General features: G+C 41.1%; 1 protein-coding gene across 1 annotated transcript; it reads right to left on the bottom strand.

Annotated features, from left to right (window-relative positions):
- Positions 1-1496: 1496 nt before the first annotated feature.
- Positions 1497-12989, bottom strand: LOC149185593 (uncharacterized). Its single transcript, XM_089409095.1, has 3 exons — positions 11763-12989; positions 9972-11601; positions 1497-1936 (listed from the first exon to the last, which is right to left on the bottom strand). Exons 1-3 carry the CDS (start codon positions 12987-12989, stop codon positions 1497-1499), a joined length of 3297 nt encoding a protein of 1098 aa, XP_089265221.1.
- Positions 12990-15752: the final 2763 nt, after the last annotated feature.

Consider the following 15752-nt stretch of genomic DNA (forward strand, 5'->3'; position numbering starts at 1 on the left):
AAAGCCAAGTAGCATGTGTCCTGATAAGCCCTATCATGGTCAAGGTACACCCCTAAATCATCACCAATGACCCTGAAGACCTTCACTACCCAAAATTGGAGCGAAAGACCGACAGGCAAACCCATATCGGACCAGCACCCAGGTTTTCTTTATTAGGGTTGAACATCGGAGACCATCTCTTCAGCAACACTGGGGTCATTTCGATATGCCAGTATCTCGTCAACACCCAATTAACCTAGACTGGATGAGAGAAGATAAGGGCGAACCACCCCTGAGACAGGGTGATGATACCAGGTAGTTGCACCAACATATTTTTTTTTTCTCCGTAAAGACTAATCTATTGTATTAAAAAAGGTGAAAAAATATTTACAAAGAGGATTTAACCTCTGAGAGTGCCTCAACAACCCTCTCACAAAAAAACAAGACAGTCTGTCTGGTCACAGGAATTACATACAAGAACCTCAACACAAACTTAATAGCGGCATTTAGAAATAACCACCCAAGAGAAGAATGAGCAAGGTGCTAATCAAGCAACTGAGCTCTAGAGGTCACCACGATCTCAAGAAGATACCCAACACCCACCTATTTAATATGAATCTCATTCCTTGCTAAATGGCCCTTTTAAAAAGACCCTCGAGCCAAGCATCTCTTTGTTTCGGACTACGCTTAGCTGAAACTAAGCGCTTAGACCAAGGCTGTGACCAAGCACTATGCCGTCGCTGACATGTCACGGGGTCGGAACCGTAACATAAAGGAGAATGGCACCTAAAAATGTTGTCAGGTAGGCCCCACACAACCATGTGAGACATTTCAATAAACTGCTAAGTATAACCTTGGACTCTCAAACCACTCAGCAAACCCACCTTAAGATTTCGGACCGCTTTTGCGTTAAAGTGGTTTCCGTATAAGCAAGCCCGATACAACCACCTGTTGACGCGTGGCTCCCTGCAAACGTCATCCTTTCTGACTTTTTGGGATGTAAAGTTCGCCCCAAAACTGGCGTCCGAAATCTTCCTCTGCCGTTCGATTGTCTTCGTCCATCTCCACCGTCGATTGTGCCAATCTGATCACTATGCCATGACTGACATGTCACGGGGTCGGAACTGTAACATAAAGGAGAATGGCACCTAAAAATGTTGTCGAGTAGGCCCCACACGGCCACGTGAGACATTTCAATAAATTGCTAAGTATAACCTTGGACTCTAAAACCGCTCAGCAAACCCACCTTAAGATTTCGGACCGCTTTTGCGTTAAAGTGGTTTCCGTATAAGCGAGCCCGATACAACCACCTGTTGACGCGTGGCTCCCTACAAACGTCATCCTTTCTTACTTTTCGGGATGTAAAGTTCGCCCTAAAACTGGCGCCCGAAATCTTCCTCCGCCGTCCGATTGTCTTCGTCCATCTCCACTGTCGATTGTGTCAATATGATCGCCAGCCATCCCCATCCGTCCTCATAGCTGACCCCTTAAGAGTCCCATCCCCTAACCACTCCGAGTTACTCTGGCTCCCTGAGAGGGACAATGGTTCCCGGAGTCTCATCTTCTCTCCTCTGCATATCGTTTGTTAGGATTGCTTGGAAGGTGGAAAGTTGATCCGTCGTTGCAATACCTTGTAGAGATCCTGCAGAGAATTCTTTCCCAGTGTCCACTCCTAGATTAGCGAGGAAGTCTGCCAGTTTGTTCCCTCCTCTTTTGATGTGCTTAAAGGAAATAGCTTGATTTTCCCGAAGCCAATTTTGTAGCCGTTCCAGTCTAGTGGCCATTCTCCAGCTGCTGCTGACCTTATGGATCGATGAGCCTTGTTGAATCTTTAATGCCATGTTGATGAGAATTTGGGAGTCCCCTTCCACTATGAGGGGAAAGTATTTTTGCTCTTGTGCCAGTGTGAGCCCTCTCCATAATCCTTCCAATTCTGCTGCATTATTGGTATTCCAACCTGTTATGAAACCAGCTCACAAAAAGATAGAAAAGAGAGATCCACGCCTTAGAATTCAGCCTCTTCGAGGGGGCAACCTCCTTTACATTACATAAATGAACAATTCTTGGATGATACAAATGACAAAACCTCCTTTCTATATATAGGAGTCTAAGGAGTCACAATATAATCCATCCGACCTAACAATAATAATATAAAGCCACAAAAATAACAATAGAGCGATTCTATGGGGCACAGAAATAACAATATGGGGGTAATAGGAGCACAACAATATAAATAGGGGGTATAACTACAATAGTAATGGGGTAATCACTAGTATTATTGGGACCCAACATGCCCCTCTCCTTCAAAAAAGTGTTGTCCTCAACGCTTGAGCAGTTCTGGATACTTCTGCATAAAATTCTCATCCTCCCATGTGGAATCTTCAGCGGATAAGTTCTTCCACTTGATAAGATACTCTGAAATTGATCGATTTCGTAGCTGTCGAGTTCTTGTTTCTGTGATTGCTTCCGGTTCCAATATAATTTTTCCTTCCTCGTCAAGTTCTGGCAATATTGTTTGAATTGGGAGCTTGTCACCTATAACCTTCTTTAAACATGAAACATGGAAAACTGGGTGGAATCGAGAAGCTGCAGGAAGCTCCAATTTGTATGCCATAGTACCAATCTTTTCCAACACCTTGTACAGACCATAATACTTTGGTGATAATTTATTATCCTTCTTAGCTTGCTTTAGGGACATTTGCTTATATGGTTGTAGCCGTAGGAATACCCAATCACCTACATCAAAACTTCTTTCACTGCGATGTTGATCTGCCTGTTGTTTCATTATATTTTGTGCCAACACGAGGTTATCCTTTAAGAGTTGGAGGACTTGTTGTTGATGTTCGATGTGATGTTCCACTGCCTGAACCTTAGAATTTTCTCTTAAATATGATGTGATGGATGGTGGTTGATACCCATAAAGTGCCATAAATGGGGTAATTTTTGTTGCTGTATGGAAGGAAGTGTTATACCACCATTCAGCTAGAGGCAACCATTTGACCCATTGTGTCTGTTTATCAGAGACAAAGCAACGAAGATATCCTTCCAAACATTTGTTTACTATCTCAGTTTGCCCATCAGATTGAGGATGATAAGATGAGCTATGAGCTAACTGAGTACCAAGACAAGAAAATAATTCTATCCAAAAATTTCCAGTGAAAATGGGATCTCTGTCACTCACAATAATCTTTGGGTTTCCATGTAGCTTTTGAACTGTTTCCATAAATGCAGTAGAAACTGTACTGGCTTTAAATGGATGTGATAATGCACAAAAGTGTGCATACTTGGTAAGTCTGTCAACTACCACCATGATGACACTCTTTCCCTCAGACTTGGGTAAACCTGTGATAAAATCCATTGAAACCTCCTCCCAACGTTGGCTTGGAATGGATAAAGGTTGCAATAGACCTGGTGTCTTAATTGTTTCAACTTTATTTTGCTGGCAAACCAAACATTCCACCACAAACTTTTGAATATCTGATTTAAGGCCATCCCAAAAAAATTCCTTCTTAACCCTGTGGTAAGTTTTTAAAAATCCTGAGTGCCCTCCTAAGGGAGAAGTGTGCAATTCCATAAGAATCTTTTGTTTTAGCTGGGAATTCTTACAGAGGTATAAGCGATCTTTGTACCATAACGAATCATTTTTCCAGCTAAATGTATCAGAAGTACTGGAATCTTGTTGTAGCTTTTTAATAAGTGCCCACACTTCTTCGTCGTTCTTCCATTCCTCCCTTGCTTCGTTTATCCAATCTGGTTGGATAATAGAAATGGCACACAACAATGCTTCCACATCCTCATCCTTTCTTGAGAGTGCATCTGCCACCACATTTTTCTTCCCTTTTTTGTAGATGATTTCAAAGTCATAACCCAACATCTTTGTGACCCACTTTTGTTGCTCTTCAGAGGATAATCTTTGTTCTAAAAAGTATTTAAGGCTATCATGATCCGTTTTTACCTTGAAGTGTCTTCCCATTAGGTAGGGTCACCATTTCTTAAGTGCATGGAGTATTGCCAACATTTCCTTCTCATAAATAGCTTTATTTAAAAACTTTCCCTTGATTGGACGACTTTCAAAAGCAATGGGTCTTTCATCTTGCATTAGAACAGCACCAATTCCATTTCCTGAAGCATGTCATTCCACAATAAAGGTTTTTGTGAAGTCCGGCGTAGCTAAGACCGGTGCTTGGCACATTGCCTCTTTAAGATGTTCAAAGGCCTTTGTTGCTTCCGAAGTCCATGAAAATGAATCTTTCTTCAATAATGTTGTTAGAGGTGCTGCTATTCTCCCATAATTCTTAACAAACTTGCGATAATACCCTGTCAACCCAAGAAATCCTCGCAGATGCTTTATGGATGTGGGGATTTTCCATTCCTTAATGGCTTTAATTTTGCTAGGGTCTACCTTAACTCCTTCATGAGATACAATATGACCCAAATATTCCACCTCCTGGACTCCAAAGAAACATTTGGATCTTTTTGCATATAATTGTTTCTCCTCCAATAGTTGTAACACCCTGTCAACATGTTCAACATGATCCTTCCAAGACTTGCTGTAGATTAGTATATCATCAAAAAATACTAACACAAATTTTCTAAGGAATGGTTTGAAAATTGAATTCATCAAACCTTGAAATGTTGAAGGTGCATTGGTAAGGCCAAAAGGCATGACCAAAAATTCATAATGACCCTCATGAGTTCTAAATGCTGTTTTCGGAATGTCTTCAATCTTCATTCTAATTTGATGATATCCCGAACGAAGATCCAACTTGGTGAAGTAAATTGATCCATGCAATTCATCCAGTAATTCATCAATAACAGGAATGGGGAACTTATCTTTAATAGTGAGCTTGTTGAGCTCCCTATAATCTGGACACATGCGCCATGATCCATCCTTCTTGTGCACCAATACTACTGGAGCTGAGAAAGAACTTTGACTCGGTTGAATTATACCAGCCTCTAGCATTTCTGCAACCATACGTTCAATTTCACTTTTTTGGACATATGGATATCTGTACGGCCTGATGTTTGGAGGAACACTTCCTGGAATCAGATGAATAGCATGATCATGATCACGCATAGGTGGGAGACCTTTGGGAGTCTCAAATACCTTGGAATGATTGTCCAGGACTTTTTGAAGATCTGGAGAAATAGATGATTCCAATGTGGAAACATCTAGCGAACATAATTGTGAAATTACACCTCTTTGCTCCTTTTTTAGAAGCTTTGTCATGCCATTAGAGCTGATTATCTTTCCTGGTTTCCCTGCAATACCCCTTAATTCAACTTCCTTTCCTTCCACGGAAAATTTCATGAAAAGTTCTTGAAAATTAAAAGCTATTGTACCCAAGGATTGTAGCCATTGGACTCCTAGTACAACATCAACACCTCCCATTGGAATGGAAAGCATTGGGCTAGTCAATACATATTCTCCCATGGATAGCTTGATATTATGGCACTTTCCAGAACAATTTATTGTTCCTCTATTTGCAATCATCACTTGACACTCTGGTGCTGGATATAGGAAGCAATTCAATTCTTTTGCTACCCTACAATGAATAAAATTGTGCGTGCTTCCTGAATCAATCAACACTATTACCTTTTTCTTCTTGATTTGTCCTTCTATCTTGATGGTTTGAGGAGTGGTAATCCCCGCCAATGCATTACAAGATATGGTCGGATTTATTTGTTCTTCATCTAGGCTTTGTTCCTGGAATATATCCTCTTCTTTTGACCTTTCTTGCTCCTTTTCTTCTTCCTCTTCACAATCTATGTAGAATTTTTTTTTCTCAGCACACTTATGACCTTTTGTGTATTTGCTATCACAATTGTAACAAAGCCCTTTTGCTCTTTTTTCTTCCAATTGTTGTGGTGTCAACCTTGTAGGTTGTGGAAGACTATGAGCAACAACACTTCCGTATTTATAGTTGTGAACGGTATGCTTCCTAGTTGCCATAATTTTGCTTTCCATTTTTCTTGCTAACCTGAATGCCTTCTCTAATGAATCAAGTTCCCAAAGGCGCACATCATGTTGGATATTATCCTTTAAAGACCCTATGAACATATCAATCCTATGCTCCTCTGGAATATCTTTTACCCTTATGTTCAATTTTTGGAACTCCTCAATGTGCTCCATTATTGAACCCTTTTGTTTGAGACTTATCAATTGACTAAAAAAAGTGTTGCTTTTTGTATCCTCATAATGTGTTATCAATTCTTCTTTAAAAATTGCCCAAGTGATAAATTGTTTACGAGAACAAAGCCATTGATACCATACAAACTGATTTGGTTCCAAATATAAAGTTGCCATACGTACCTTTTGTGTGTTTTGCACATTATTGAGATCGAAGAATTGCTCCATCTGTAATATCCATGTGGCGGGATCCTTACCATCAAACTTCCTCATATCGATTTTTGGACATGGTGAGTCTTCGATCCAACATTAGAGTCTATGGAATCATGATTAACATTTCTTTTATTCTGATCATGAGTTTCCTTTACTACCTTTTCACCATTAGTGACCCTTTCTTGTAGCAACTTCTTCAATTCATCCATCTTATCATCCATGCCATCAATTTTAGCGTCCATGCCATTCACCTTAGCTTCCATGCCATCCATATTAGCTTCCATGCCCTTTATCTTAGATTCCACGCCATTTACCTTAGATTCCACGCCATTTATCTTAGATTCCATGCCACTTATCTTAGCTTCTGTTAGCTTTTGTGAGCGTGACATTTGTTGCACTTGTTCTTGTAATTTTGATATATCATGTAGCATTTCTTCCTCTTCTTCATGAGTCATGCTAGAGCTTTCAGGTTCCTTACTAGGTGTTTGCATTTTCTTTCCTCGGGGCATCAGTTACCGATAATAATGTTTTACTATGCCCTTTGAATTCCGTTAAACCAAGCTTACACAAAAATAAAAAAAAAACTACACACCTTTTTTCACTTTATAGAAGCCTGATATTGAATCTGATGTATCTATATAATTTCGGATCCTCCAATTCTGAAATTGCTACCTGTAGTAGCCTTCTGCGTCCTCTTTCCAATTCCACAAGTCTGAGCCAAATTGGATTCTCCAAGGAAGAGTTATGTGAAATCTCCCACAGTGACTTGCTTTTAGACTGGTTCAATATAGCGAACTTGTACGACGTGCCACGAGTCCCTGTTTCAACCTTTGAATCTAAAACACGCATAAGAAAAAACACACCCCATCCTCTTTCTGTACCTTCTTACGAAATTTCAATCCGATCCCCAGAGAGAAAGTTATGACGATTTTCCCCAGGTCACCTGTTTTGAATGTAATTCAGGAGTCTGCAAAAAGACCAACTTCCTCAGATCATATCTCCGCAAATATCGCGTGAAAAGCTCTGAAATTCAGACTCAAGGTTCAGCGCGATTTCTTCTCAAATGGGTTTTTTTTTGCGAATGTTGAAACGTCACAGAAAAAAAGTTATAGCGAAAATTCCACGATGACCTGTTTGGAGCAGCGAAACCCTAGAATCCAAAGCTTTGATACCAAATGTTATGAAACCAGCTCACAAAAAGATAGAAAAGAGAGATCCACGCCTTAGAATTCAGCCTCTTCGAGGGGGCAACCTCCTTTACATTACATAAATGAACAATTCTTGGATGGTACAAATGACAAAACCTTGTTTCTATATATAGGATTCTAAGGAGTCACAATATAATCCAGCCGACCTAACAATAATAATATAAAGCCACAAAAATAACAATAGAGCGATTCTATGGGGCACAGAAATAACAATATGGGGCTAATAGGGGCACAACAATATAAATAGGGGGTATAACTACAATATTAATGGGGTAATCACTAGTATTATTGGGACCCAACACAACCTATTGATCCAAAGAAGGTAGTGAGAGGTTTGCCTTGGTGATCTCTGATAACTCCTCCAAATCCTGTTTTCCCAGGATTTCCTCTCGACGCTCCATCAAAGTTGAGTTGAAACACTCTGAATGGTGGTGGCCTCCAACTTGCCTTGTCTGTCTGGTGTCTAGAGGAGTTGTCATTGCCTGAAGTTGGAGTTTGTAGTTTTATCTGCTAGTTGTTCCATATGGCTTGCTCCTGCGGTTGCGATGGAAAATCCTCTTTAGACCAGCTTTTGATTGAGAGAGTTTCACTGATATTTTGATGTATTCCTTTCCATATTTGCTCCAATGTCATTGATTGGTTTTTGAAGATCCTTCGGTTTCTTTCCTTCCAAATATTCCACATCAGTAGTCCTGGTATTATTTGCCAGAGAGTGTTTAATACCTTGCTTTGGTATGGCTCTTGAGTCCAATTTCGCAGGGTGCCTTTAATGTCACCCAGCTCTCTGCCTTCCCTTTGACAGCAGAATGAGACTTTTTCCCATAGTTTCCTGCCCAACTGACAGGTTTGCATAAGGTGAAGGGATGATTCTTCTTCCTGATTGCAGTTGAGACATATAGATGGTCCAAAGAAATTTCTTTTCCTTAGGTTGTCCCATGTGAGAATTCGGTTATGTGAGAGAAGCCACAGGAATGTAGCTACCTTCGGCCATATAGGAGGTTTCCATATTTTGTCCCATATTTTGTCTGTGTGTAATCTATCTTTGATAATGATTTGGTAGGCTTCCCTGGTTGTGAAAGTGCCCTTCTCCTCATAACCCCATCTTAAAGCATCCATTCCTCTTGTTTTTATGATTTTTCTCTTTTGAAGCTCGGAGGATAGAGACATTTGAGTTTGATTCGAGCTACCAGGTAATATCAGACTTGCGTTTTTCCATTCTCTGTGATCTTGGGTAGTCTGAGTTTTCCAAAAGTTGCTTACTTTGTCCTGCTAATTTATTTCTTGTTCTGTAATCCCTTGAATGCAGTCTTTGAGATTCGGGAGCTGTTGCCATGAATCTGTCCAGAACCTTGCAGTAAGACTCTCTTTTACCTCCCAAAAACTGTGCTTTTGTATTAAATCTCTGTGTTGGATGGATGAATTCCATATTAGCGAGCCCTTGCTGATTTCCGACATTCTGATCCTTTCCTCTAAGGGCAAGTTTCTTGCATATTTCGCTGTCCATAAGACTGCCCAGGGGGTGTTGGAGTTTGAAAGCCACCTCCACCAGATTTTTGCCCCCATTGTTTTGTTACTTTGTTCAGGATCTCTGAGTCCTATTCCCCTTGCATTTTTGGGTAGACAAGCTTTCTCCCACTTGACTAGAGCCCATTTTCGATTTGGGCCCGAGCTTCCCCATAAGAAATTACGCTGCAATTGTTTAATACATTTGAGAACCCATTTCGGTGCCGCGATTATGGAAAATAGGTAGAGAGGCATGGACTGCAGAACTGCTTTGATGAGAACTATCCTGCTATCCATGTTTAGAGCTCTGTAGGTCCATAGGAGCAGTCTGGTTTCTAATTTCTCTAACAGGCTTGACCAAGAGGAATGCTTTAAGGCTGATGCAGTTAAAGGAGCCCCTAAGTAATTAGAGGGAAGGGAAGCCATGGAAAAGCCAAGAATGCGCGTTATAGCTCTCTGGGTGTATGGAGGAGTATTAAAAAAGAAAATTTGAGATTTAACCTTGTTAATGAGGGCTCCTGAGGCTTTCGAAAATGAATCAAGGATGGATTTGAAGGTTCGAGTTTCTTGGATTGATGGATGACCAAAAAGCATATTATCGTCAACGAATTGCTGGTGCGAGACAGCCGGGGCTTGGTGAATAGATAACCCTCTAAGATTGTGGGATAGAACGACTGCTTTTATGTTGCGGCCCAGGCCTTCAGCTAGGATGACAAACAAAAAGGGCGATAACGGATCTCCTTGTCTGCTACCTCTCGAAGGACGGAAAGTGGGAGAGGGAATGCCATTAATGAGAATGGAAAAGAAAGAGGATGAAAGAAGATTACTGATCCATCTGATCCAAGGGGGGGCAAAGCCAAAAGCCTTGAGGATTTTTTGCAAATATTCCCAACTGATACTATCAAAAGCTTTGGATAGGTCAATTTTGAGCAACATACCTGGTTTTTTTGTTTGCTTGAGGGAGTGTATTATTTCATGGGTTAATATAATCCCATCTGTGATCTGTCTTCCTTCCAAATATCCAGATTGTTCTGGAGATATAATGAGAGGGAGCATGGGCTTCAATCTTAAAGCTATGACCTTGGAGACTATCTTGTATATAATGTTGCACAAGGCTATAGGTATGTATTTATCTGGAGAGATGGAATCCTCTGTTTTGGGGATTAGGGCAATGAATGTTGCATTCATAGCTGGATACATCCATCTGAGAGTGCGTGATTCTTCGACGACCTGCCAGACTTCCCATTTGATTAATTCCCAGAAGTGCTGAAAGAAGTTTGCAGTGAACCCGTCTAGTCCAGGCGCTTTCCCTGCTTTAAGTTGATTCACCGCACTTTCGACCTCTTGGAGGCTTACCGGTTTGAGCATAAGAGTATTGTGGTCTTCGGTAATTAATCTGGGTATCTGCTTGGTGATGTTATCAATATCCTCTGCCCTGTTTATAGTTGGTTCCTGATTCATCTTCTTGAAGTAGTTGAGAAACTCCTTTTCTATTTCTTCATGGGTTTCAACTTTATTGCCCTGCTCATTGTTGACATAAGAGATTTGGTTTATCATTCTTCTCTGGACTGTGGTTTTGTGAAAGAATTTTGTATTCTTTTCACCTTCCTTCAGCCATCTTACCCTCGATTTTTGCCGCCAGAGAGTTTCCTCCTGTAGATCTCGTTCGAGGATTTTATTCTCTATGATCTGCTCCTTTTGACTTAATTCTTCAGATCGTCCTTTCGAGATCATTCTTTGTTGGATTGCCTTCATCTCTTGGGTGAGGTGTTCCTTTGATTTGAAGATGTTACCAAAGGTAAATTTGTTCCATCGTTTTATTTCCTCTTTGAGGTACTTCAGCTTCTTTTGGAATAGAGCCATTTTAGTCCCCTCCGATGAGTTGAAGTTTTGCCAAGTTGTCCTGATAAATTCGTGGAATTCCGGATGAGTTAACCAGAAAGCCTCAAACCTGAATGGGCGCTTTTTGCTTTTACCTGGTCTGTTCCAATTTAAGGCTATGGGCCAGTGATCTGAGCCTGAATAAGGTAGGATAGAGGCTTTAAATTCTCCCCCTATGTGGACTGCATTGTCTGAGATCAGGAAGCGATCCAGACGCAAGGCTACTTGCATGGGTTCTGCTCTTTTGTTATTCCATGTGAAGAGGCCGTTATTTGTTGGAAGGTCGATCATCCAATTATTTTGAATGAAGTCCCTTAGTACTGAGCCGTCCCTGTTTATTCTACAACGTCCTCCTCTTTTTTCCTCTATTGTAGCTATCATATTGTAGTCACCACCTGAGATCCATAAAGGATGGATCCTTTCTGCGTTAAGCTGCGTTAATACTTCCAGAATTTCAACCTTTTTCTGTATTTCTTGAGGAAAGTATACATTTGTTATATGCCCTGAGATATTTGTGCCGATTAAATGAAAAGTTTCTTGTATGAAATTTTTATTAGCATGTATGTTACCTAGGTGGATCGTTCTTGAATCCCAGATTATTGCAAGTCCTCCTGAGGCCCCCTGAGCTTCCACAGCCGTGACTAACCCCCCTAGCCAGACCTTTGCTGCTACCTTTTCCAAGACTACCTGATTGCATTTGGTCTCTTGCAAAAAAAGAATTGATGGTTTTTCCTCTATTAGCATATTTTTTAAAAGTCTTCCTTTCTTTGGGCCATTGATCCCTCTTATATTCCAAGATATCAACTTCATTGGGAAAGGTTGGGTTTGGTATGGTAATACCTGGTTACCTTGGCATATCTGCTTGAATCTACTAGGGCTTCGCCTATTTTTATAGTTCTTTCCAAGGTCGATTTCCTTCCTCTCTTTTTGCTATCTTTGGTGATAAAATACCCATCCCATTGGCTTCCAATTTGAACCCCTAGTGAGTATTTCTTGTGGGCTCTATTGAGCACTTCCATTAGGTTGTCCACTTGTTTGTCCGGTATTTTGTCGAAGTTCCCTGTTTTGCATGCTAGTTCTAAGCCTAGTATGTCCAGTTCCCCAATATCTATTGATTCTGTGTCTTCCTCCATATTTTGTGGCTCTTGATAGCTGCCTTCTCCTTCCATTTCTTTTCCTGTGCCTGGATCTATATTGTCTATTTCCATATCTGGCGGACTCCTAGTTGCTGGCTTAGTATTCTTGGAGTTATCCTTTTTTTCCTTCGTTTGCAATTGGGATGCTTCAGTCTTGTCCTGGTGAGTTGTTTGCTTGGGGTTTGAGGGTCCTTGGTCCTGCAACTCTTCATTTGCTAGAACTTCGAAGCTGTTGCTCGTGGAGGACTTTGAAGGATCCTTTTGAGCTAACTTGGTCTGGACTGTATGTTTCTTGTTTCCTCTTCTTCTATTTGTTACCTTGGTAAACCCATCCGTTGTTTGGTTTTCCTGGTCTCCTTGAGCCATGGGCTTACTGTTTAACGGGCAGTCTCTATACAAGTGCCCTAGATCATGGCATTTTCTACATCTAAAAGGTACATGCTCATAATCAATTAACTGTATCCATTCTACATCTTCATGGGAGAGGCTTACCGTATCAGGAAGGGGCTGCTTTAGGTCTACGTAGACACAGATCCGTGCATTTGAGGTGAATCTTTGCGTTTTTGTATCTTCTGCTACTTTAACAAAGTCTCCCAGGGCATTGCCAATCTCTTTGAGCGACTCTTCTTCCCAATACTCCCATGGCAGCGAATACAGCCTAATCCATACCGGTGCCCAGCTTAAATCTTCCTTGTCCGGGTTAAATCTGTCTATCCATTCTCTGAGAAATAAACCAGCAGAGTTGAAGAAGTACGGCCCTCCCTCAAAGACTCTGTTTCTATCTTCCAAGCAGTTAAAGACTGCAGTGAAAAACCCCTTTGGCCCGAGATGAAGAGATATATGACCTTTTGGATGCCATTTGACATTGATCCAGGTTCTCAAGGCTTTTTCATTTGGCCAGATACCAATGAATTTGCCTATTAGAGCATGATCCCTCATGTATTGTATTCTGGCATTGATACGATGACTGGGTAGCTCCACTTTTGGTCTGTACGTGGCTACTGGCTTGCATGTGGATGAGCTCACTTTCGGCTTGTCTTTCTGAGCCTGTTCGTGCTGCATATGCTGACTGTTGTCAGTGCTTTCGGCATTCTGCATTTTGTTCCTGTCTGGTTCTTCATTGCGCTCTGGTTTCCTGTCATTGGTTGAGGGCGGTGCCGCCCCTTCCCCCTGGTGGGGGTTCATTATTCACTGCAATCAAGACCTGCAGCCTGGAGAATACCACGTTGCCCACTTCTGGTTCAAACCTGTCGCTGCAGAGCACCTGCCGTTGCAGGTCGGCGCAGAACCCTAGCCGCTAAGCTGTTCTTCCGTCGTCCATCGTTTGCTCTGCATTCGTCGTTTTCAACCTCAGTTGCACCAACATATTACCCCATACCTCTGCGGTCCATTTCCACAGCCATGTAGATGTGTAATTTTTGCCTCTAACCGTACCCATGAGCACTGTTCTCTCCATTAGGGCTGCTTGAGCCATTGTAATGCCTTCCTCGAAAACTAGGTGTTTGTCTCTTTCTCAGATCTTGGAGTGCTTTGTCTTCCTCTTTTCTCATTGTTTTTGTGGATGACTGGCCTATGTGCCCTCCTCTGGAATGTTCTCATTTGAGTTCGAGAACCTGTTTTCCTCGGTGCTCATGTAAAGGCTTACAATACCATTGAAAAACCCCAAGGGAGGATCCATGACCGAGGGAAGGTGAGCTGCACTTATGGGCATTGAGCCCAGGAGACCTGCATGTTCATCATAACCTTGAGAACCGAGGTGAGCACCACCTATACCCCACTGCTGAGACACCTACGCCAACTTGAGGGATTGAGAGAGTTGGAAGAGCCCGAGACCACTCTTAGAGTTTAGAGGGTGAGGGGATGGAAAGAAAGGGTGATTCAGCACCCTCACCCGAACTAAAAAGACCTCCTGATGCAGCCACCACCAATGGAGGGTTACCCAAGTCTTGAAGAGAGACCTCCATTTTGTTCAGGAGTGAGGCAAGTTCTGTAACCAGTGGTTCTGGTAAGCAGTTACCGTCCGGTGGAGGATCAACTGAAGATGGGTGTGATTAGTTGACTTAGATGTCTTATAGAGCCAACAAGTCTGAGGAATAGTCAAGAAGATGTTCTTCCATTCAATTGTCTGCAGTCGTAGAAACTAGCAGGGCCATTCCAAGAAAAATGGAAATGAACCCTTCTACCCACTAACCGGGGTTAGAGTGCAACCCAAAATTGAAACCAATAGTTCGAATACCTTCGAGGGGAGAAACCGTGACCATTCGGACCAAATACCTGGAGGATGAATGTATTCAACCACTGACAATGTCACCAAAACCTCATGACAACCAAGGGTAGACCACCCCTCCAGCACTTAGTAAAAATGTTAAAACCCTCGATAAACAGCGGTAGTTAGCAACAAGAACACATCGGGAAAGGTAATGATAATATAGAAAGAGACTTCATATAACACCAAGGCAATAGGAGAAAACCAAGTAATAGTAAACATAGTGACACTATCCACTCATGGGTTTAGTAAAAAAAACTTCAATGAAAACCCCGATCTGCCTTCAAGACCGTCCACCTCTGTTTCCATCGCACTCGATTCCTGCTCCTTAGACTCCTATATATAGAAACAAGGTGTTTTCATTTGTATCATGAAAGAATTGTTCGTTTGTGTGATGTAAAAGATGTCTCCACCTTGAAGAGGCTTATTTTGAAGTCGTTGATCTATTCTTTGCTTCTATTTTGTGAGTTGGTTGCATAACATTCAGTATCGGAGCTTTGGATTCTAGGGTTCAATGCTTCAAATCGGTCCTGGTGGAAATTTTCCTATAATGTTTTTTCTACAAAGTTTCAGAAGCTAAAATTGAAATTCATTTGAGCTGCAATATTTATGAACCTTGTATCTGAATTTCAAGTATTTTCTCGCTATATTTTCAGAGATATGATTTGAGGAAGTTAGTGTTTTTGAAGGCTCCATCATTCGATCTCAAACATGCCATCATGGAATTGTCACTATAATTTTGTTTCATCAAAAATTAAGAAGCTGAAATTAAAACCCATTTGAGACGAAATCATTTTTAACCTTGTGTGCAAATTTTAGATCATGGTTCACTATATTGTCGAAGATAGGATCCAAGGAAGTTAGGGTTTTATAGGCTCCTAGATTCGATCACAAGCATTTGACCTTGGGAAAATCGTCATAACTTTTTCTCTGAGCATCAGACTCAAACATCATAAGAAGTGACAACAATAAGACAGACTGTAGTTTTCTAAGTATCATTTTCAGGGTTGAAGGTCGAAACAATGACATATGGAACTTCATACAAGTTCGCTCTACTAAACTAGTCTATAATCAGGTCATTGTGAGAGATTGGGCATAACTCTTTCTTGAAGAATCCAATCTCGATCAGACCTATGGGGTTGGAAAGAGGATTTATTGGGTGAACAAAGGACAAAATTTCAGAACTTGGAGATCCAAAATTACAAAGTTACAGTCATTTGAATATGGAGCTCCTAAAAGCAAGAAAAAGAGATATGAGGAAGTTTGATGGCAAGGATACCGTAACTTGGATACTACAGATGGAGCAATATTTTGATCTAGATTATGTGCAACTATTACAAAAGGTACATATTTCTTATTATACTTAGAACCAAATCAATTTGTATGGTATAGAGGGCTTTATTCTCATAAACCACTTGTCACTAGTCAATTTTGAT

Source organism: Pinus tabuliformis, chromosome 3_1, assembly GCF_031772625.1.
Source record: "Pinus tabuliformis cultivar Carrire ecotype Pingquan chromosome 3_1, CPIR1, whole genome shotgun sequence".
In the NCBI taxonomy this organism is placed as follows: domain Eukaryota; kingdom Viridiplantae; phylum Streptophyta; class Pinopsida; order Pinales; family Pinaceae; genus Pinus; species Pinus tabuliformis.